Source organism: Mustela putorius, unplaced genomic scaffold (genome assembly GCF_011764305.1).
Source record: "Mustela putorius furo isolate JIRA1106 unplaced genomic scaffold, ASM1176430v1.1 tig00003863_pilon_pilon_pilon, whole genome shotgun sequence".
Taxonomy (NCBI): domain Eukaryota; kingdom Metazoa; phylum Chordata; class Mammalia; order Carnivora; family Mustelidae; genus Mustela; species Mustela putorius.
The window spans coordinates 8,689,452-8,714,861 of NW_025422015.1; the positions used below are offsets into that span (position 1 = coordinate 8,689,452).

The following is a 25,410-nucleotide window of genomic DNA, read 5'->3' on the forward strand; positions in this document are numbered from 1 at the left end:
TATTTTTGTCTCAAAGAGATTTTGTATTGTTTGGTGTGAAAAATCAAGACACAGTCAAGAATGTATAATAAAATGCCATTTTGTAAAATAGGTCATGATATAAAATGTTGATGTACGATTATATCAGGTGAGTGAAGAACAGAAATATTTGTACTAGGTTGTTATCATGTATTATTTTGTGGGGTTGGAAGAACACAGGGTGATGAAAAAAAGGTTAGACAAGAATAATAGGGGAAAAGTGCATGTGTTTGCATATTTAAGTAGAATTACATATATATATACGTATATATATATAACTAAACCTTTTAAAAAGCTTTAAGTACACGAAAAAAGAAAAATCACCTATCAAAGAGGAACAGCTTCTTTAAAAAGATTTTATTTATTTATTTGAGAGAGAGAGAATGAGAGAAAGTGCATGAGAGGGGAGAAGGTCAGAGGGAGAAGCAGACTCCCCGCGGAGCTGGGAGCCTGATATGGGACTGGATACTGGGACTCCAGGATCTGAGCCAAGGGCAGTGGCTTAACCAACTAAGCCAGCTAGGCACTCCCAGCTCTGACTGATTACAATATATCACTGGAGTTTTTATCTCAGGAAGGCATGAACTAGAAGTGTGCTTTTGGGAGAAGCCCATTTCCAGTTACATGCCTCAGTTAATCTATTGCAGTTTTCTAAAACTGGTATTAGAGAACATGCTCTGTGACTTACAAAAAACAAAGCGCTGGGACTGATGACAAGGGGCGTATTTGTGGTCACTCTCTTTGTGTCTGGGTGACCTGACTGTCAGGATTCTGAGTTCAAACACTTTGATTGAGCTTAACCCATAACAGCTCTTGCCCTTCAAACAGTGAAGGACATTTCTGGAAGTTCAGCTTTTTTGGGGGGTGGGGGAGCACAAATCTGAAGCATATTTTTAAAATATTATAAAGTTACAATATTTTTTTACACTTAGAAACAAAATTTCCTCTAAGAACCATAGTTATTTTTCTTATTGTTCAAAGTCTTCAAATGCAATCCTGTTAGCCCATTCATGATCTTGTTTTACTGCTTACCAAAAATGCAGCAATTCAGAGGGAAACACATCAATGTTATTGTATTTTAAATATTTTGAGGCACTTTTATTGAAATTAGAAAAATTGAAACTGTAATGGCTATTCAAATTATAGTTTTCTGGGAGAAACCAACAATTGAACATTAAAACGCAGGAAGGCATTCTAAGAAGGAAAACCTAATCCCTCATCAGCAGGGAAGTTTATAGGTCACAAAAAAGAGACAGAGAGAAGAAGGAAAGAAGGGAGCAAAGAAAGAAGGAAGGAAAAAGGGGGTTTTCCTCTCCAGAAAAAGGCAAATATTGGGCACCTGCTGGTTACTTCTTCTTTCCTTTCTTTTTTTTCTGTGTGTCTGGAGACAGTGTCTTCTTCTCTGGCTCCACTGGACTTGTTGCCTCCTCCACAGCCAGAGCTTCTAATCTTAGGCGCTCAGCTTCCAGCAACTTGTTTCTATACTCTTCCCGGATATCGAAGATCTTCTGTCGGGCTTCATCTAAAGAGTCCTATTTCAAAACAAAATCCTAAGCAATTAAGATTTACTAATAAAAGCTCATGGTCCCAGAAAAAAATTAAAAAACAAAAATCAAAACAAAACAATCCCCTTATCTCTTCCTCATGCCAATAGATTTCTGTGGCAAATTACTGAAGAGAGACCAAAAAAATTAGGTTATGGTCTCAAATGTTTATCAACACATGAAACGTGAGACAGCAACAAAAAGCACATGAGATTTTAACAAAATGGTGAATAGAAGCATCAACAGGAAAAAGAGACAGAAAGGTGAAGAGATAGGCAAGAGTTCAAATATAATCTCTAGAAAACATGTGGCTCAGAGCGACTCTCACCGTAATTGTGCTCAGTAAGTTACTGTACTAGACCTGATACACTGTACTAGTAAGTTACTTGAACTAGAGCTGATATACTATGCTAGTGAGTTACTGTACTAGACCGGATATACTGTACTAGTGAGTTACTGTACTAGACCTGATGTATTGTGCTAATGAGTTACCTTTACTAGACCTGATATACTGTACTAGTGAGTTACTGTACTCGACCTGATGTACTGTACTAGTGAGTTACTGTACTAGACCTGATGTACTGTACTAGTGAGTTACTGTACTAGACCTGATGTACTGTACTAGTGAGTTACCTATACTAGACCTGATGTACTGTACTAGTGAGTTACTTATACTAGACCTGATACACTGTACTAGTGAGTTACTGTACTAGACCTGATGTGCTGTACTAGTGAGTTACTATACTAGATACTGTACTAGTGAGTTACTGTACTAGACCTGATGTACTATACTAGTGAGTTACTGTACTAGACCTGATGTACTAGACCTGATATACTGTACTGGTGAGTTACTATACTAGACCTGATAGTAAGTTACTTGTACTAGACCCGATGAAATGTGTTTGGCATGTATTTGAAGAACTTTCAAATACCATCACCCAGTTCACTGCTTATCTTTGTTATCGTCAGTTTGGCTGTCGTTCAAGTTTAATTTTAAATGAGAGACCACATCTTGGTCCAATTCTTACTTACCCCTACCCTCTCCTCCTGGATCAACTGATTCACTTGGTTTTCTGGACCTCAGGCCCCACTGACTTTTCTTCTACTTCACTAACTGCTCCTTGTCAGTTGTCTCTGCTGACTTTCCCTCTTCTCCTTTATTTCTTAATTAGGAAGTGGCCACGTCTTAAATCTTAGACTTCTTTCCTTGGTGGTTTTTTTAATCTAGCCCCGTGGCTTTAAATTCCATTTCTACACTGATGGGTCCCCTACTTCTTTAATCTCCAGCCCAGATCTTGCTCCTAAATTCCAGAACCGTATATCTAACTTCTATTCAGTATCTCCACATGACTGTAATACTTAAGAATGCCTTTTTTTTTAATATAATAGGTATATCCAAAAATTTCCCAAATTGAAATCTTTGTATTTTCTTTCAAGCCATCAGATCCAATGGCAACTCAACCTGATCAGTTGTTTAGCCAAAAACCTTAGAGCATTTCTTGACTCTTTACTTTCTCTTATAGTATACCAACAATCCATCAGGAAATCCTGATTCTACTTTCAAAATATATATATAACTAGATTTGTATTATAGTTTATATTTTCAAAAAGAAGGGTAATTTTCAAAGCTTAATGTCAGCTCCAGGCACCATCCTAAATATGTTCTCAAATAAAGCAGTAATATAACTAAGTCCCAATGTAGCTTTCCTAAGAAGCTTTGGCTTTCTTATTTCATTTGGATATCTGATAGTATGAGCACAATCACGGTCCACCCTGTTGATTGTTTCCTATTTCAAAAACGATATAATTAAAAAAAAAAAAAAAGATTAATGAACTGATGCTAACCAGAAGAGAAGCATCTAGAAATGGCTGTTTTGTCTGCATTGCTAAATTCTTTAAGAAATTTTCTGTGGTTTTGCAACATGCATGACTGTGGTAGAGATTATGGAAGAGCTGAATGTCAAAATGAGACTTTTTTCAAATCTTTTGATGAAAGAAAATTACTGTATCCACCACAATAAAATTGGCTTCGCTAAATCAATTGTACAAGATGGTAGTAGTACCATATTAAAAAGAGAAAGAAAGTCATCTAAAGGATTTAGGATAAAGTAAGTTTAATATAGGCTAGTGATCTCTTGAGGATTGGTATCTTTTTCTCCCATCTAATAAGAAATGTGATACTGACAATGCTTCTATTAAGTTTGATTCAACCAAAACTAGGGGTTTTGTACCTCATACATCCTATTCACATTCAAACTAAATTCTATAGAAGACAGATTTAAAGTGTGCACATACTTTATATATATATATATACATATATATGCTTATATATTATATATTTTATATGATAAATATTTATAATATTTATAAATAATATGTATAAAATAAACATACCTTTTCATGTTAAATCAATAAACAAATACGCATATAGGATGATTGTTTTAAAGAAAATAATAAGGCCAGGCATGGGCCTTCAGATATTGAAGGATGCTAACTATAAAAGGGTAGCCAGAGAAGATCTCTCTAATAAAGTGGCAATAGATATAAGATCTCAAAAAGTAAAGCTGTAAACCATTTGACTCTCTAGGGGGAAGAATATTCTAGGACAAGGTTAAGAGCAAGTTAAAGACCCCAGAGGTGGGAACATGTCTGGCTATTAGTGGAAAGGTGAAGTCAGTTTGGAAAAAACTTTCTTCTTATGGAAGAAAAAGATCAGAGAGGAAAGCGGGCACTAGATTTTATACATTATATAGAACTCTAGACACCCTAATAAAGACATCTTTTTCTTAGTGAAATGTGAAGTAGTTACAGGAGTGAAATTTTAGAGATGTACTATGTACTATGCACTATGAACTATGATCACCACTAGTGCAACTCATAAAATATTCGCAGTTCTCCAGGCATAAAGTAGCAAAGACCTCTTAGTCTTAGTCTTAGTTTTAGTCTGCTAGGGCTTTTGTTACAAAGTGCCACAAACTGGGTATCTTAAGGAACCAGAATTTATTGTTTCAGCATTAGTGATGCTAGAAATTTGAAATCAAGGTGTCCGCAAGGCTAACTCCTTCACCGTCATTGTATGTGACCATGTGACTAGCTTTGACCAGTGAAATATGACTATGAAACATAAATGTGCTGAGAAGGGCCCTCTGCGGACCTTCCCTGTATATGCAGCTAGAAGGAGAAATACTCTTTGGTTGTTTTAATCCAGGAGTTGGCAAATGGAGGCCTGTGGAAAAATCTGGCTCATTGCCTATTTTTCTAAATAAAGGTTTACTGGAACACACGTAGACATTATCTTTGACTGAATTTGTATGAACAACAGCAGAGCTGAGTAGATACCATACCTGACCTGCAAAGGCAAAAATATTTACTATCTGGCCCTTTACAGAAAACAAGTTTGCTAATCCCTGTCTTAAGCCACTGAGACACTGATGCTATTTGTTACCACAGGATAAAATCATTTTCCTGATGGTTACAATCATTTTGGTTTGAAGCAGAGATTCCATTGCAGAAGAACAAGATGGCAGCAGTGAGATCAGTCAGGAGGCAGTGGTGATAACTTTGAATAGAAATTACCAGGGGTTTGGACTAGGGTGGTAGGCATAGAGAGAACGAAAAGTGATTGAATTATAGGTATATTTTTCAAGGTGATGCAGACAAGTATTGATAATGGATTAGGTGAAAGAGGTGAGAGAAGTCAAGGATGTCTCTGAAATCTGTGCTCTGAACAACTGAGAGAGCACAACTGCCCTTCCTGAGTGGGGAATGTTGGTGCAGGTGATACGTTTGGGTTGATGTGAGAAAGAGGGCAAGAATGATAGAATCTGGATTGGTGGAGGTTTGCTGAAGGTGCCTATTGGACAAGCAAGAGGATATGCCAACTAGACATATTTCTGAGCCTTTCAAAGATTCCATGGAGCAAATTGGGTTGATTATTTTAAGAGCTTTTCTACTACTAGCTTAGAATTGGGCTGCCTCAAGTCTCTGAATACCATCTTCACCCAGCTCTTTTTACCTTCACACATATTTCTTTGTTGTCTTCTTTCTCCTTCCTCTCATTTTTGTGGATAGATCCTCAATTCTGCATTTTGAAGGGGTTTAAGGAAATAAGTGAAATTCGGTGTGTTTCACCGATCCTCCATCTTTTCTGAGGAGTTGGGAACTAAATGCTTTCAAGACTGCTTCCCACCCAAGTCCTATGTGATTCTATGATTTTTTTTTAACATTATAAGAGAATGTGTCAGTGGTACTCTGTATGTTAAGACTCACCCGCATCTCCCCATACATCTCCAGGATTTTATCCTTTATTTTAAGCTGTTCTTCTTGGTCAATGTCTCGAACGCTGAGGACTCTGGTCCTATACTGGCGGAACTGATGAACCTCCTCTGCCTTTTGCATTGCCTGATGCTGGTTCGATTCCTCTGTTTGTAGCATAGGGTCATAGTCCATTGTTTTTCTATAAAAACATCAAAAGAGATGCATAAATCATTTTGGAATGCTGGAATTCAAATAATTTAAAATCATATGAACAGTGAGGTGGTCTGAATCCAATCAAATGTTAGGAATAGTAGGACAAACTTACTATTTTTTGATGGGTTATTCTCCATTTATTGAGTCACTAATATTTTAGGAAACAATTCTAGGAAAGTACAAGGAAAATCAGATGCTTCATCTGATGAGGTGTTCATGGAATTGGTGTTGAAAAGTATGAGAGTATTTGGAGGTTTTTCCTGTTTTAATTTATGCAGCTAAATAATGTTGAATATATTTTCAAACTTATAAGTATGCTTGAATCACTATCTCTCTCTGTTAATCCTACTGTCTGGTTCTTGATAAAATTAAATGTACTTAAATAATGCCAGCAGGCATAGTGGGAATTTTCTGCAGCTCACCTCACCTTAATCAACTTACAAATTAAATCTTTACAGAAAATATTCAAATGCTTTTATGATTGACTTAATAAAACATTTGCTAAATTTAAGGGGTAAAATCACGTACCCCTAAAAATTTGAATACACTGATGTATATTAAGTATTTAAGTTCAAATTTTCAGTTGTTTAGCAACTGCTTACTAATGTATCCAAAATTCTGTGAACACAGATTCTGCATTGATCATGTTTATTAAAACTTACCGTACATACTGATTTAAGTTTACACATTCTAGTGCTTTTCGAATAAGTCGTGGAGACATTTCCAAAATTGTTGGGGATCGTGAACGAGATCCTGTTAAGAAAATAAGTCCCAGGATTTCAAAAAAAGAATCAACACTGCCTACATGACCATTATATCTTATTTTAATTAAAAATATTATCTTCTGTTTAAAAAAACATTGATTGGACTTGTCTAATATGATTTTCATGTGATTCAATGCAACTTTATTAAAATATATTTCATATTTATCTTCTAGTTGGTGTTACTATACTTATAGTTACTTGAGGGAGATGGCAAAGTGAATATACTCTATAAGAAGGGTAACAGAATGTTACCCCACTGGTAGTTAAATGGAGATGGAGACAAGAAGCAAAAGTCATGCTGTATTTCACCACACACAAATTAAATGACCCTAATATTTAAAGTGCTTCATCTAGAGGTAAAAATCATCATAAACACTACCAGGGGTGGGATATAAAAATAATTACAACACAGTAGTCTACTTTAAGAAACTTGCAGATCCAGTGGAATAGGCAATATATAGCAGGTAAACCATGACAATCAAGTTAGCAGGAAATTTCTACTCCCGAAACGCATATGAACCCACAGGAACAAACTTAATAAGGAGATTTTAGAGACTATAATATTAACCACTCAGACTTTACAGGACATTTAATCTCCTTTTTAAAAAATTATTGGAGTATAATTTACATGCCATAAATTCACCCATTTTAAAAGTATAAGTTAAGGCTTTTTCATACATTTACAGAGTTGTGTGATCAGCACCCAAATTCAGTCTCAAAACATTTCCATTCTCCACGTAAAATCTCTTGTGCCTTCTACAGACCTTCTTCATTCCCATCATAAACCTAGGGCAGCCATTGATGTACTTTGTCTTTATAAATCTGTCTTTCTTGAATATTCCATGTAACTAAGAATAGTAAAATGACACCTAACTTTTTAAGAAACTGTCAAATCATTGTGTTTTGATTACGGTTAACCTCATAACAAATTCTGAAAACATGAAGTAAAGATCTTTCCCCTTGTTTCTTTATCAAAATTACTTGGGTCATTTCAGGTCTTTTGCATTTCCAAGTAAGTTTTGGGATCAGGTTGATAAATTCTATAAAATGTCTACTAGAATTTTGATGGAGATTATACTGAATTTATAGATCAATTAGGGGAGAAATGCCATCTGACCAAATTGAGTCTTCTAGTCCAAAGCATGGACTGCCTCCTTCTTTCTTTAGATTTTTAAAAATTTCCTTTAGTGACATTTTGTAGTTTTTGGTATACAGGTCTTGCACTTTTATAAATTTATTTCCATACATTTATTACTGACATTACTGTGAATAAAAGGGTCTTAATTTCCTTTTTTGATCACTCATTGGTATTATGTAGAGATGAAAGTAATTTTTGTATATTAATCTTGTATCTTGTACATTATTTAGTTATATGTCTTCAGAGTTTTAACATGTCTTCTAATTAATTTTTAGTTTATTAGTGCTTTGGGGGAGAGGTTATATTAAGTCCTAACTTTGCCATCAGGTCATCTCATGCCCACAGACTATTTAGTCTTACTTTTTACACGGGGTTGCGATCGCCTCCCACAATATTAGAAAGTGCTTAATTTGTAACAACTTGTTAAAAGTGATCACTCATTCAGAAATTCAATCTAATATAAACCTTTAAAAAACATTTTAAACATGATGTACAAATTATTCATTTTTTTTGAAAATACATGAAGACATGGTACATGTGAAATAAAAAAATATCCCAACTCAACTCTATGATGAAAACATCAATTCAATCATGTCTTTCATTTTATAACATAAAACATTCTTGAAGAATTAACATTCTATAATATGTATTGTAGGAACCAGTAGCCAATAACTTTTCTTTTATCATTGTGACGACTATGGGATCTTAGGTTTCTAAAGTTCATTGGCTTTTCTTGTGAACATATCTACTTATGTTGGCTATATTTTTGGCATTTCAAACATGAGTTGTTTTAATAAGACACTAACTCTGCTGACTTTGACAGGAAAGTAATTACTTTTAATTAATCAGTGATTAATTAGATAGTTGTGTTTTCTTGCCTTCTGCCAGATAACAGAAAACCACTCTACAAACAGAAGAGGGTGTGGGAAAGGGGCAGAGAAGTTTAGCCTTCATGTTCTTTTCTCTCTCTTTTTTTAAAGATTTTATTTATTTATTTGACCGATGGAGATCACAGAGTAGCAGGCAGAGAGAGAGGAGGAAGTAAGCTCCCTGCTGAGCAGAGAGCCCGATGCAGGACTCAATCCCAGGACCCTGGGATCATGACCTGAGTCGAAGGCAGAAGCTTTAACACACTGAGCCACCCAGGCACTCCTAATCTTCATGTTCTGGCTACCAAACTCTTTTGTGTCAAAATAGGATGTGTATTATGACAGCCTGGTATGTTTCCAATGGACTAAGGGAGAAAACTTACTTCGTCATAGATAGTCTAAAAATCGCTGTTCAAGGGCATAGTGATTGTGAAGCCTGGGGAAAAGATGTAGGAATAAAGACAAAGATCACCTGCAACATTTGTAAACAGCATTTTCTAGAGGCTCCCAGAGATAAAGGGCAAGTGGAAAGCAATGTTTAGATTGCTGAACTTGACGATGGCTTTGGTATTGAGAAAGAATGCTTAGATGTGAAATCCACAGTAATATCATTTTCATATGCCCTCTGCTACTATGAAGGAAATTGTTCTAAGTTACCTACTGTATGAAAATAGGAAGTAGCAAGAATAAGGTAGGTTTTTGTTTTGTTTTGTTTTTAGAGATTTTATGTATTTATTAGAGAGAGAGAGAGAGCATGAATGAGGTGAAGGGCAGAGGGAGAAGCAGACTCCATGCTGAGCAGGGAGCCTGATGTGGGACTTGATCCTAGGACTCTGGGGTCATGAACTGAGCCAAAGGCAGATCTTAACAAAATGAGCCATCCAATCACCCAAGAATAACACAGTTTTGTGGGAATTACAAATTTCAAATGGAATAAAGAGACCAGATCATGCAAAGTTCTCCCAGGGTCTGTAATCTCTTACAGGTAATGCTTCTCCAGGAGTGAGGGCTAGTATGGGGCACCAACAGCGGAGATTAGAGCATCATATGGAGTTCCAGAGAACAGCTGCACAACCAGACCCATTGTTCTCAAGCAAGAGTCCTTCTACAACCCCCATACCCAAAGTCCATGGTCATGTTTCAGTGCTGTAAGAAGTACTGGAAACCAAACAGCACACCTTTTCTTGGAGGGAGAAGGAGTCGACTTTTCTTGATATTGTGTGAGTAAATTTATATTTTATTTTACATGTAATATAATATGTATGTATATTATATTATACATATATTATTTGCATTCAATAAAAGTGATAATAAAACACATTTCAGAATGTGTGGAAGACATTTTTGGTTGAGGACAGACCACTTTGGCGTCAGTTCTTCATTTCCAATCACATTTACCTTTCCTCCCTGTTTCCTACCCACTCCTTTCCATCCCAAAGTAGACTCTTTCACAGTGCTGTGAACTTTAATAGAAAGGACTAAAGACCAAAGGCCAAAAGTGTGAAGAAATGAAGAACACCAAAGCTGACACAGAAGCAGTCCCTCCCAACACACTGGTCTGGGGCTCTGCACAGAAAATGATTCCACACCATGACTGAGGGGACACACTTTCCAAGGCTGGAGTGAAGAATCATGATTACATTCCATTTTTGCAACTTGAAAAAATTACTTTGTTAGCGTATAAACAGGTCGACCTCCAAACGTAATTAGATTTTCATTTCACAAGTCTTTAACCAAGTGTGACGAAAAGTTTGTGTTCCATTAGAGATCACAACATGTGGAATGAAAAGAACTAGGATTTGAGTCCTGATTCACGCCACATTGTTTCAGCTTCCTGCCCTCACGTGAGACATTTATCAATCACTTAAATTTTGAGGCAGAGATAGCAGTATATGCTTTGTCTAGTTCATAGAGGCTCCAGTGAGATAATAGATGTAAAACCACTCTACAAATTAAATATTAATATAGAATGATAGCTGCTATTCGAAATAAGTTTTAGTGTTACATCCTGTATGTCATTATTTATTAAACGAGTGCCTACTTTCAAAATATTGGCTAAAAAATTGGAATCTCCTGTTACCGCAGTAAAAGAGCCCTTTGAATTTTGGAATTTTCCTCTTCCTTGTGGAACTCCTTCAAGGACATGGTTTAGCCATAAGCAGTTTTTAATTTAAAAATTCCCAGACTGGTTTAGCAGTTTTGAGAAAAGAACCATTGCTGTTGGTGTTCCTGAGGATGCATCCTTTCAAAATATCTTTCTTACCTGCCTGGGTTCTGAACAAGTAGAGAAATAAAGATTAAGATTTTTGCCACTGATACAGGTATAATTGGAGAATGTAGCTCCATGTGAGAGGCAAATGGGCCACAGTCACAGAACACGACAGCCAGATGGCCCCTGCCATTCACCTCACTACCATAAGTAGTGGTTCTAACTCGGGGACAAGTAAGGGACTCAGGATCCCCTATGGGCAGCCAGATTTATTGTTTCAACCAAAGAGGACACTTAGTCCCTTAGCAATTTTGTCCCTTCATCCAGGAGTTGGGGAGAGGAAATCCTTCCTCAGGGAGACCCGTCATGGAAAGACGTTTCTCTGTTAAAAACTTCCGTAGAGGATTTACATTCATTTTAGTGAACAACTACGAATCCCCACTATACAAAAATGAACCAAATCAGTGTGGCTTGTGCACCACTGAAAACTCACTCCTCTCCTCCAAAATTTTTAGAATCCAAATATTTAAAATTTGTTATAAAAGGTAAAAAGAAAATACACCATGAAGCCTATGATAGATTAAAAAAAAAAAAAAAAAGGATCTGTGTTTGGTGACAATGGCATGCGTGGTCACTGCAATTTTATTTTTAGTGTTTGTAGACACATAGAAGTGTACAAAAATACACCTCCTGTTTTTTGTTTTTTGTTTTGGTTCACTTCTACCTTTAAGTTAACTACTGAGCAATGAGGTCATTGAACCAATTATCTACTCTGATAAGCAAAATGAAGACCTATGAATCCAAAATACGTATTTTCGTAGCTATAACCCTACACATCACATGTGTTTTGTCAGTGTCTTTCCAGAATTTTTATTTCCAAGTACATATTTTTCTTACAGACGAGAACACCACTTACTGATCTCCTTCCGCATGCTCTGCTCCTCCTTCCCTGCTGGGGACGTTCCTCCACTTTCGCTGCTCCCCGATTTGGAAAGATCCTTCAAGCCCTTCCCCATTTGCCACTTCTTCCACAGCATGTTCCCTGACGGTATGACATCTTTGTTATCGGAACTCACAGAACTCTTTGTGTCTGACTCTCTTGTGGCACTTGACAAAGTTTCAACTACAACACGACATGTGCGTTAGCCAAGACAAGCTTGTATTCTATAAAATCATATGCAGAAACTAGCGAGGGCTTGTGGGAACCAGGTTTGGAGCTGACTGGAAAGCTTTGCCACCTCCAACGAGAGCACTAGCGAAAATAATCATTGGTAGCCTCAGAAATTATTCGGATGGCCCAGACCACCAATGTGTCTGGAAGTATACCTCAGGATACAAACACATCACATAAAAATAGAGGCTTTGGGGAGGTGAGACATTGCAAGAGGAAATGGGATCTCTGAACACTGGGACCACTGCTAGGGTGGGCCCTGGTAGAGGTAGCAACCTGCCTTGTATGGGAAATGTATGTGAATGCAATTCTCTCTGGAGAGGGAGCTCTGTGTCTAGGCACTTGTCTAAATTATCTTAAAATAGAGGTGGGAAGAGCTCTTGCTTGTGAAGTTGCAAAGCTGGGAAGTTTTTCCTTAATGCTACAATTCTACTCCCACTGTTCTAGATCTTTATGCCTGGGGGAGAAAAAAACTGTGTAAAACCCATCACAACCTCCACATTATACAGACATTCCCCCCCATTTGTCAATTGTAGATAATTTAATTAATGTTACATTCTGCTTTGAATAAAAGGTGGTAAGAGGTTAGTAATTGAAAGCATGGAGAAATGTTAAAATAAATACACATTTTAACGTATTATTAAAACTGATGTACCCTTCAGACAAAATGGATCAAAAAAAATTAAAAATAAATTTATTTTAGGAAGTTTAACTTACATAAAATAGACAAATTTCTTTTAAAACACATCTTACTAATCTGACAAAAGAAATGTTAGAAGAGCTTCATGGTGAGGGATGGAAAGTATATACTGTAGTAGTCCAAATATATGAAGTTCAAGAACAGGCAAAATGGAAACAGGGTAATAGAGGTCAGACTAGTTGTTACTTTGAGGGAGTAAATGGTTGACGGAAGGGGAATGAGGAAGACTTTGGGGATGTTTAAGTGTTTTATATCTTGATAATGGTGGTTCCGGAGTGTGTACGGATATAAAAATTTGTCAAATTGTACAATATTTGTGTCTTCACTGCGTGAATGCTGTAGGACAAGGTCAGCCTCCTCTGAGCCTTGCTCTCGACTAGGCTTTGTCCTTGGTTTGTAAATTCCAGTTTAGGCAAAGAATACTGCTGGATTAATTTATCAAGAAATGCCCCCCAACCCCGCTTTGATATTCCAATCCAACTTCTCTCTTCGCCCTACCTTCGATATCTAACCAAGTTTTCTGGGTAACTTTCCACCCATTCCCTACCTAGTCACTATAAAACCCCACTTTTCCCTGCTGTATTCAAAGTTGAATTCAATCTCTCTCTCTTTCCTACTACAATAGTCTTGACTCCTATTGCAATAGTTTGAATAGTGTTTCTTGTCATTTTTAACAAGTGTCCTGTGCAACATTTTTCTTTTGCATATAACTTAATACATTTTTAAAAACAATAATAAACTCTAATAAAATAATAAAATTCAAAATAATGAGATGATAAAATCATAATAAAACCTATTCACTTTTGTATACTCGATATGACATTAGACTTTTACATTTAGAAAAGTGAGTACTTTGGGAGTTAGAAATATTTCAAATCCTACTCTATCACCTTTTAGATCTGTGACTTAGGAAGTTTGGTGACTCTCTGAGCATTGGTCTCTTTATCTGTACAAAGGAATAATAGTGTCTACCTCATTGCTGCTGTAGGTTAAAAGGAGATAAAAAGTTCTGTGAAGAGTACCCATTCCAAGAAACAAAATCAGGGTGATACTTGCTGTTTATACTCTTTTTATAAAAAGTGAAGGGGCATTATCATTATAAAAATCATTGAATTTCATTCCTAAGAACATAAACATGGAAAAGCATGGTTGGGAATGTTAACTTCTTCGGCCTCCCTGGCATCCCAAGGAGGTTATAGATAGGGGCAGTGAAGGGTTAGTGAAGGTGCTCTGGGGTCATGGAGAGCTATCTGTAAGCTGGCCTGTCTCTGGGTATCTTGTGAATTCAGCAAATTGCAAAGAAAATCACTCTGAGCCTGTGTCCTTATTGGTAAGCCAGAAATCATATTATAGATTACAGATTATAGTGAATTCATGTGAGTGTTCAATGAAATAATTAGTATTTTCAGTTCTGGGCCCAAAACAATCACTCAATAAAAGTGGTTAGCTTTATCTTATTGTTATTATTCACAGCTATTGTTACTAGAAAGGTGCCAGATTAACAGTCCTGGGCCTGCCTTCAAATTCACACACTGCTATCTTGACCTAGGCTTCACTCTTATTTCTGGTTTCATCTTTTCTTAAATGGAGAAAACCATATCTACTTGGGGAGAAAGCAAACATCTGCTTGATTTAAAAAAAAAAAAAAATCAGAATCTATTTTCCTATCCTGTAGAATCCTCTGTCTTTTAAGAGGTGCAAAGCACAGCTCCGTGCTCTGAGATGGCTGGGGCAGGGCTCACTGACCTTCCTCCAGAGCTTTGGTTTGGCTCTCAGAAACAGGCATGCTGTCCGCATCTGGTATTTTCTTAATGAACCGGCTGAGGTAATGCAGGCGAGCCTGGGAAGCCTACAGAACAAACATTATCAATGAATGGCCCTGGAAACAACATGTCAAGAGTGCATAAAAGAAAGAGGAAAATGAGAATAAATATGGCAGTTTGAACTAGGCCAGCTCTTATTATCCAATAAACTCAAATTCTAAGCCATCCATAATTCTGACAGTTCTGAGAGCTAACAAAGAAGCAGGTTTTTTTTTTTAAGATTTTATTTATTTATCAGAGAGAGAGGGAGAGAGAGTGAGCACAGGCAGACAGAATGGCAGGCAGAGGCAGAGGGAGAAGCAGGCTCCCTGCTGAGCAAGGAGCCCGATGGATGTGGGACTCCATCCCAGGACACTGGGATCATGACCTGAGCCGAAGGCAGCTGCTTAACCAACTGAGCCACCCAGGCGTCCCACAAAGAAGCAATCTTAAAACGGATCACAAGGCATGCAGCCTTAGGTCCAGTTGCTCCTGAAGCTTTTTCATCTGGCTTAATAACCCTGAGTAAGGCCATGAAACACATATGAGTAATAAAATGGCTCACTATAGCGATGATTCTTACATAGAGTAGGGAGGGAGATGTGAAGTATGTATATTCCACAAGGGGCAGCACAGGCTTTTTTTATCCACTCAAGGCTGTTCAAAGTATATGAAAACCATATTAAACATGTTTATGCTTTCTTACTTAGGAGTGTGAGGACAGACGTGGATACTGATGAGGAAACAGAAGGCAAGCTGAAGACAAAGCAGAACCTGACATCCCACAACCTACCCCCCACCCCCACCAATGGGATCTATGTGACATTCCTCAGGCACTTTCTGGCTGCCCTAAAACTAAGGAAAGGAAAAACAAATAGTTAATCTATAGAGATCAAAATCCTGCAAGACCCAAGTCTCCCTCAGTTTACAAATGCCTCAGCAATTTATAAGAACGAAGAACTTCTATCAATAGCCTAGCTTCCAGTACCATGCTGTCTTGGTGATCACAGCTTTGTAGTAAAGTGTAAAATCAGGTAACGTGATGCCCCCAGTTTTATTTTTGTTTTTCAACATTTCCTTAGCAATTCGGGGTCTCTTCTGATTCCTTACAAATTTTAGGATTATTTGCTCCAGCTCTTTGAAAAATACTGGTGGAATTTTGATTGGAATGAAAACAGACACATAGACCAGTGGAACAGAGTAGAGAGCCCAGATATGGACCTCAACTCTATGGGCAAATAATCTTTGACAAAACAGGAAAAAATATACAGTGAAAAAAAACAGTCTCTTCAAATGGTGCTGGGAAAACTAGACAGCTATATGTAGAAGAATGAAACTCGACCATTCTCTTACACTGTACACAAAGATAAACTCAAAATGGGTAAAAGACCTCAACGTGAGGCAGGAATCCATCAGAATCCTAGAGGAGAACATAGGCAGTAACCTCTTCGATATCAGCCACAGCAACTTCTTTCAAGATATGTCTCCAAAGGCAAAGGAAACAAAAGCAAAAATGAACTTTTGGGACTACATCAAGATCAAAAGCTTCTGCACAGCAAAGGAAACAGTTAGCAAAACAAAGAGTCAACCCACAGAATGGGAGAAGATATTTGCAAATGACAGTACAGACAAAAGGTTGATATCTAGGATCTATAGAGAACTCCTCAAACTCAACACCCACAAATCAGACAATCATATAAAAAAATGGGCAGAAGATATGAACAGACACTTCTCCTATGAAGACATACAAATGGCAATCAGACACATGAAAAAATGTTCATCATCACTAGCCATCAGGGAGATTCAAATTAAAACCACATTGAGACACCACCTTATACCAGTTAGAATGGCCAAAATTAGCAAGACAGGAAACAACATGTATTGGAGAGGATGTGGAGAAAGGGGAAACCTCTTACACTGTTGGTGGGAATGCAAGTTGGTGCAGCCTTTTTGGAGAACAGTGTGGAGATTCCTCAAGAAATTAAAAATAGAGCTTTCCTATGACCCTGCAATTGCACTACTGGGTATTTACCCCAAAGATAGAGATATAGTGAAAAGAAGGGCCATCTGTACCCCAATGTTTATAGCAACAATGGCCACGGTCGCCAAACTGTGGAAAGAACCAAGATGCCCTTCAATGGATGAATAGATAAGGAAGATGTGGTCCATATACACTATGGAGTATTATGCCTCCATCATAAAGGATGAATACCCAACTTTTGTAGCAACATGGACGGGACTGGAAGAGATTATGCTGAGTGAAATAAGTCAAGCAGAGAGAGTCAATTATCATATGGTTTCACTTATTTGTGCAGCATAACAAATAACATGGAGGACAAGGGGAGATGGAGAGGAGAAGGGAATTGAGGGAGATTGGAAGGGGAGGTGAACCATGAGAGACTATGAACTCTGAAAAACAATCTGAGGGTTTTGAAGGGGCAGGGGGTGGGAGGTTGGGGGAACCAGGTGGTGGGTTTTAGAGAGGGCACGGATTGCATAGAGCACTGGGTGTGGTGCAAAAACAATAAATACTGTTAGCTGAAAAGAAATAAAAAATTTAAAAAAATAGCCTAGCTTCCAGAAGGAAATGTAGATGCAATTATATGTGCTTATAACCTGCAGCCTATTCACAGATACTTGAAGCAGGCAGAGTATAATGTTCCTCCAGGAAGTTTCCAACTATCTTCATGTTAATGCAGTGCTAGAGGCTAAAACAACTTAACTTGACAGTCGCAAGGCCTCTAGTATCCTGTGAGTCTTCTTTAACAATGAAAGTTCTTTCAGAAACCTCTCTTCTTCCTTACCTCTCCCAACCCCATAGTATATAGTCAGCCACCCCTCACAACTTTGGGCAGCAGCTCTTTCTGCCTGTGGGTCCTGTCCCTGTGCTTCAATAAACCAACATTTTGCACCAAAGACATCTTTCTTGGTCATTGGCTCCAGACCTCACCACACTGAACCTCATGTATATTCCAAAACCACATCAATACAGCCCACACTATGTAAAAGAACAAGGGAACCCACAATTTGGGCCAATAAAGTGGCACCATCATGTGCTTCACTTTTGTGAATCATCTGGTATCAGCCATTCTGCACATTTCACAGTGTGTTTAAATATGGTCTTAACATGTAGTAAGTGAGTGTCTAACAAAATTCCAGATACCGTTCCTAAAGGAAAGACTATGTGCTTTCACTCTCATGGCTCTCACTTCAGACTGGTGCCTAGGAATGGAAAGTTAAAGAACAACATTTCCCACTCAAGTGACCTTGATAGCTCTTCCTGGCTCAGTCATCTCCCAGGCTTGCTTCATGGCTCGGATTTCATCTGCTCGTTCTGTATCCTTTTTCACTTCAAAAAATTCTGCTTCATTGTGTTCTGTGACCAACCTCAAAATCCAGTAGGGTTTATTTGGATCTTCTTGTTGAGGGTGAACAGTGGATATCTGATAAATAAAAACCTTTGGGTTAGGTATTGCCCTCCAGTCAAAAGGGTCTGGATTTTTAGCTCACGACCCATAATTTCACTATTAAGTATGTACCCAGGAGAAATGAAAACACATGTTCACAAAAATACTTGGACAGAAAAATTCATTACAGCTTTATGTTCATAATAGCCAAGAAAAGGAGGAGACAATATAAATGTCCATCAATTGATAAATAGATAAATGAATTATCGTATATTTATATCATTGAATACTACCTTAACAATAAAAAGTAATAAACTATTGAAGTATACCACAGTGCAGATGGATCTTACAGATAGACATCATACTGAGAAAAAGAAGCCGAGCATAAAAGAATACAACTTGGGTGACTCATTTGTTTGAAATTCCAGAACAGGCAACAGCTGCCTGGGGTAAGGTATGAAGATGACAGAGTCCATTGCAAAGAGGTTTGAGGGACTCTCCAACCTTATGGAAATGATCTATACTTTATACCTTGATAGAGATGTAGATTACAGCATTGAATGCACTAGTCAAAATTCATTGAATTGTGCAATTAATTTTACTGCATTTCACTAAACACAAATTTTATCTAAAATTGTAAAGAAAAAAATTTTAAATTACATTTAGAGTTATGTGGCACCTCTTTACAAAAATTAGGGTAGGGATAGTTGATCATGCCAGGTGTGGATACACTGGATATATATTCATTATAAAAGTAACATTTTAATATCTTCTAGGATTATTTTCATTTTTATAAGCCATAAGCTGGGAGCAGATTGATTTAGGACTGGAAATATCTAGATGAGTGATGCTCATTGGTGACAATCTGGTAGAGAGAGAGGCTTGGATCTAATGTGGTTACTAGCACTTTACACGTGACAATTGTCAATTATTCATGTTGAATAATGAAGATGGGGAATAATGAAGATTGGTAGGGCCACTGAATAAAGTTGTTGTGGGCAGTTTGGTTTCAATGTTACCAAAAAGATCTCATTGCTTTCTACAATATTCCTCTAATATTCTGATGAGAACTTAAATCTCACAATCGGAAATTCTTTTCTCTCTTCCTTTTACAGCATGGTACAAAAGACTTTATCATCTTTTATATTTGATGATGAGTTAATCAGAAACTCTGGGATCAGGAAAGGGAGTATGATGAAGGACTAGGGGGGCACTGTAACAGTTTATGGATTGAGTTAAGCTTATTTGTTTTAAATTTCAATTTGTTTTAAATTTCAATAATTTATTTTGTTGATGATAAGAATATTTTTTCGGTGCCTTCAAATAATTGATTTTCTAACACTAAATAATAAACTGGAGCTACAGCTAGAAAAGTTAACACACAACATTATCTCGTTCAAGAGGAACAAAATACTTTCTTGAAACCACTTCACCTATATTTTCTAACAAAACAATATTAAAATAACCTAATTTTAAAAAGAAAACTGTATCTGGTCCTTTCAAAAGTAATAATCCCTTGGTAGAGAAACTTCTCTTTTTCTATATCCATTTAGATATTACAATAAAAGTAGCATTTGGATTATAAAATGTAGCTAGTGAAAACACAAGTGATATAAATTTAAGAAGAAATTAGCTTTTCCGCATGAAATAAAATCAATGATCAAATAAATTCAACATGATTATGGTAATTAAAGTAAAAATACAAAATATAATAGTTTTCAGTTTCTTGTTTGGCACATGTATTAATACATTTTAAAACATGAAAAGATAAAACACCAAGGTCTACCAAACAACTGGCACAATATTAAGATTCCTAAAGCTTAGTTATTAATATCCTAAAAACCGAATTCTGATATGAATTCTGTAACCAAGAATACATTTGGTGCTATGCAAACTGATCCAAACACCATCTTTTTCAGTATTCCCCAGAATTCAAGAGCATTTCAAAGTTATCTCAGGATGAATCCCATAATTCCTTATTAAATGATGGATTTTCTGAACAAGCTTCTCATTTTTTATTATATATGTGCACATTTATCACAATTTCAAAAACAGTGGAAAACCACCAAACATGTTAGTTTTTAGTTTTATCCAGTCATTAATTTTCTGCAGAATTACTTTTCCTTGACTTAATATTTTTGCAAGATTTTTCATTTTTTCATTTCCTTATTTATTTTGTTATGTTAGTTACCATACAGTACATCATTAATTTTTGATGTAGTGTTCTGTGATTCATTATTTGCATATAACACTCACTGCTCCATGCAATCCATGCCCTCCTTAATACCCACCACCAGGCTAACCCATCTCCCTACCCCTTCCCCTCTAAAACCCTCACTTTGTTTCTTGGAGTCCATAGTCTCTCATGGTTCATCCCCCACTCCGATTTCCTCCCCTTCATTTTTCCCTTCCTTCTCCTAATGTCCTCCATGCTATTCCTTATGTTCCACAAATAAGTGAAACCATATGATAATTGACTTTCTCTGCTTGATTTATTTCACTTATCATAATCTCCAGTCCCATCTGTGTTGATGCAAAATTTGGTATTCATCCTTTCTGATGGCTGAGTAATACTCCATTGTATATATGGAACACATCTTCTTTATCTATTCATCTGTTGAAGGGCATCTCAGCTCTTTCCACAGTTTGGCTGTTGTGGACATTGCTACTATGAACATTGGGGTGCTTATGGCCCTTCTTTTCACTACATCTGTATCTTTGAGGTAAATCCCCAGTAGTGCAATTGCTGGGTAGTTCCATTTTTAATTTTTTGAGGAACCTCCACACTGTTTTCCAAAGTGGCTGTGCCAACTTGCATTTCCACCAACAATGTAAAAGGGTTCACCTTTCTCCACAACCTTTCTAACATTTGTTGTTTCTTGCCCTGTCAATTTTTGCCATTCTCACTGGTGTAAGGTGTTATCTCAATGTGGTTTTGATTTGAATTTTCCTGATGGCTAATGATAATGAATATTTTTTCATCTGTCTGTTAGCCATTAGTATGTATTCTTTTGAGAAGAGTCTGTTCATGTCTTCTGCCTATTTTTTGACTTGATTGTTTTTTGGATGCTGAGTTTGAGTTCTTTATAGTTCTGATATATATATATATCAGCCCTTTGTGGTGTCATTTGCAAATATCTTCTCCCATTCCATGGGTTGCCTCTGATGTATTGACTGTTTCCTTTGCTGTGCCGAAGGTTTTTATCTTGATGAAGCCCAAAGGTTCATTTTCATTTTTGTTTCCCTTGTCTTTGGAGACTGTCTTGAAAGAATTTGCTGTGGCTGATGTCAAAGAGGGTATTGCCTATGTTATCCTCTAGGATTTTGATGGATTCCTCTCTCATATTGAGGTCTTTCATCCATTTTAAGTTTATCTTTGTGTATGGTGTATAGCTGTCTAATTTTCCCAGCACCATTTATTGAAGAAACTGTCTTTTTTTTTCACTGTATAATTTTTTTCCTGCTTTGTTGAAGATTATTTAACCTTAGAGTTGAGGGTCCATATTTGGGCTCTCTCTTCTGTTCCATTGGTCTATGTTTTTGTGCCAGTATCGTGCTGTCTTGGTGATCACAGATTGTAATATAGCTTGAAATCAGGCAACATGATGCCCCCAGTTTTGTTTTTCTTTTTCAACATTTCCTTAGCGATTTGGGTCTTTTCTATTCCATAAAAATTTTAGGGTTGTTTGTTCTAGCAATTTGAAAAATGTCATTGGCATTTTGATCAGGATGGCATTGAAAGTATAGATGGCTCTAGGCAGTATAGACATTTTAACAATGTTTATTCTTCTGATTCATGAACATGGAATGTTTTTGTGCCTTCAATTTCTATCATGACTGTTCTGTATTTCCTAGAGTATAGATCTTTAACCTCTTTGGTTACATAAATTCCAAGGTATCTTATGGTTTTGGGTGCTATTGTAAATGGAATCAATTCTCTAATTTCTCTTTCTACAGTTACATTGTTAGTGTATATGAAAGCAACTGATTTCTGTTCAATGATTTTGTATCCTGCCACATTTCTGAATTTCTGAATTGCTAGTAGCTTGGGGTGGAGTCTTCTGGGTTTTCCACACGAAGTATCATGTGATCTGTGAAGAGAGAGAGAGTTTGACTTCTTTGCCATTTTGAATATCTTTTATTATTTTTGTTGTTGTTGTCTGATTGCTGTTGCTAGGACTTCTAGTACTATATTGAACAACTGTGGTGAGAGTGGGCATCCTTGTCATGTTCCTGATCTGAAGGGAAAGGATCTCAGCTATTCCCTATTGAGAATGATATTTGGTGTGAGTTTTTCATAGATGGATCTTATGAAGTTGAGGAATATTCTCTCTATCCCTATATTCTGAAGAGTTTTAATCAGAAAATGATGCTGTATTTTGTCAAATGCTTTTTCTGCATCAATTGAGAGGACCATGTGTTTCTTTTCTCTTCTCTTATTGATTTGTTCTAACACATTGATTGATTTGCAAATGTTGAACCACCTTGTATCCCATGAATAAATCCCACCTGGTCATGGTGGATAATCTTTTTAATGCACTGTTCGACCCTATTAGCTATGATCTTGTTGAGAATCTTGGCATCCATATTCATCAGGAATATTGGTCTGAAATTCTCCTCTCTGGTGGGGTCTTTGCCTGGTTTGGGAATCAGGGTAATGCTGGCTTCATAAAAAGAATCAGGAAGTCTTCCTTCAGTTTCTATTTTTTGCAACAGCTCCAGGAGAATAGGTATTAGTTCTTTGAATGTTTGGTAGAATTCTCCAGGGAATCCATCAGGTCCTGGGCTCTTGTTCTTTGGGAGGTTTTTGATCACTGCTTCAATCAGTATTACTAGATACTGGTCTATTCAGGTTGTCAATTTCTTCCTGATTTAGTCTTGGTAGTTTATAGGTTTCCAGGAATGAATCCATTTCTTCCAGGTTGCTTAATTTATTGGCATATAGCTGTTGATAATAATTTCTGATAATCATTTCTATTTCCTTGGTGTTAGTCATGATCTCTCCCTTTTCATTCATAATTTTATTAATTTGGGTCCTTTCTCTTTTCTTTTGGATAAGTCTGGCCAGTGGTTTATCAACCTTCTTAATTTTTTCAAAGAACCAACTTCTAATTTTGTTGATGTGTTCTACTGTATTTCTGATTTCTTATTCATTGATCTCTCCTTTAATCTTAATTATTTCCCTTCTTGTGTGTGGGTTAAGCTTAATTTGTTATTGATTCTCCAGTTCTTTAAGGTGTAAAGACAGTTTGTGTGTTTGGGATTTTTCTGTTTTTTTGAGTGATGCTTGGATGACTATGTTTTCCCCCTTAGGACTGCCTTTGCTATAACCCATAGTTTTTGGACACATGTGTTTTTTGTTCTCATTGGTTTCCATAAATTGATGAATTTCTTCTTTGATTTACTAGTTGACTGAAACATTCTTGAGCAAGATGGTCTTTACCTTCCAAGTGTTTGAATTTCTTCCAAACTTTTTCTTGTGATTGAATTATAGTTTGAAAGCATTGTGGTCTGAAAATATGCAGAGAATAATTTCAGTCTTTTGGTATTAGTTGAGACCTGATTTGTGATCCAGTATGTAGTCTATTCTGGAGATAGTCCACGTGTGCTCAAGAAGAATGAATATTCTGTTGTTTTAGGGTGGAATGTTCTATATATATCTTTGAGGTCCATCCAGTCCAGTGTGCCATTCAAAGCTCTTGTTTCTTTGTTGATTTTCTGCCTAGATGATTTGTCATTACTGAGAGTGAAGTGTTAAGGTCCCCTACAATTAATGTATTATCATCAATATGTCTATTTAGGTTAACATTTGGCTTATGTAGTTGGCTGCTCCTATGTTGGGGACATAGATATTTACAATTGTTAGGTCTTCTTGTTAGATGGACCCTTTAAGAGTGAAATAATGTCCGTCTGTATCTCTAACTCAGTCTTTAGCTTAAAATCTAATTTGTCTGACATGAGAAATGCTACCCCAGCTTTCTTTTGAGGTCCGTTGGGATGACAGATGGTTCTCCATCTCTTCTCTTTCAGTCTGGATGTATCTTTAGGTTCAAAGTGAGTCTCTTGTAGAAAGCATATGGATGGGTCCTGTCTTTTTATCCAGTTTGCAACCCTGTGCCATTTTATGGGAGCATTTAGGCCATTCACATTGGGAGTGATTATTGAAAGATATGATTTTATTGTCAATCATGTTGCCTGTGAAGTCCTTGTTTCTATAGATTGTCTCCATATATTTCTGTTCGATATCACTCTTGGGATCTTTTTCCTTTTTATAGACCCCCCCTTAATATTTCTTGCAGGGCCAGCTTAGTGGTAACGTTGTTTCAGTTTCTGCTGCTTCTGGAAACTCATTATCTCTCCATCCTTTCTGAAGGACAGTCTTTCTGGATAAAGAATTCTTGGCTGCATGTTCTTCTCATTTAGTTCCCTGAATATGTCTTGCCAGTCTGGCTTGCCAGGTTTCTGTGGATAGGTCTGACATTATTCTGATATTCCTCCCTCTGTATGTAATGAATCTCTTCCCCCTAATTGCCCTTAAAATGGTTTCCTTGATTCTAAGATTTGCAAGATTTACTATTACATGCCAGGGCATTGGTTTGTTCCCCTTGATCTTGGGAGGGGTCCTCTCTGCCTCTAGGACACAAATACTGTTTCATTCCCCAGATTAGGACATTCTCAGCTACAATTTAGTCAAATATATTTTCTAGTCCTCTCTCTTTCTCCACCCCCTCAGGGATCCCAACAATTCTGACAATGGAATGTTTCATGGCATCATTTATTTCTCTAATTCTGTTTTCATGGATTTTAAACTGTTTGTTTCAGGCTTCCTCCTGTTTCTTCTTATCCATCAGCTTGTCTTCTAGATTACTAATTCATCCTTCTGCTTCATTTACCCTAGGTATTAGAGTATCTAGACTAGATTGGATCTAATTGATAGCATTTTTTAAGTTCTACCAGATCAGTTCTCATTTCTGCCCTTAGAAAATCTATGTTGCCATTAATAGTTTTCTCCATCCTAGCTATTGTCTGTGTAACTGTTCCCCTGAATTCTGCTTCTGACCTCTTGCTTATATATCCATTATTTCTGTGACAGAGATCATAGTCTCTGGTCTTTCCTATGTTGGGGGTTCCTCCTCTTAGTCATTCTGTTGAGAGGTGGTTGAAGGAAGTCCAAATTATTGACCACAAGCCAAGGAAGATGCACTTGTTTTATAGAGACCTTAGGGTTGTCAGCCTCTTGTTCTTCCAGCCTGTCTTCTGAGGGAGGGGACTGTCACACTGTTACTCAGGTAACCCTCTTTGGGTAGAATTGTTCTGC

General features: G+C 36.9%; 1 protein-coding gene across 4 annotated transcripts in view; it reads right to left on the minus strand.

Annotated features, from left to right (window-relative positions):
• Positions 1-416: 416 nt before the first annotated feature.
• The window catches only part of ADGB (androglobin), a 172,548-nt gene continuing 147,554 nt past the window's right edge, over positions 417-25,410 (minus strand). For 2 of the 4 annotated variants that reach the window (XM_013056251.2, XM_045066269.1), the window contains 6 exons: positions 17,952-18,128; positions 14,630-14,732; positions 11,929-12,135; positions 6,695-6,785; positions 5,832-6,018; positions 417-1,550 (listed from right to left, as the gene is read on the minus strand). In XM_013056251.2, the coding sequence (XP_012911705.1) occupies positions 1,365-1,550; positions 5,832-6,018; positions 6,695-6,785; positions 11,929-12,135; positions 14,630-14,732; positions 17,952-18,128 (951 nt within the window). In that variant the 3' untranslated portion in view covers positions 417-1,364. The remainder of the gene's footprint in view (positions 1,551-5,831; positions 6,019-6,694; positions 6,786-11,928; positions 12,136-14,629; positions 14,733-17,951; positions 18,129-25,410) is intronic. The other 2 variants (XM_013056252.2, XM_013056253.2) reach the window with 2 other exon arrangements.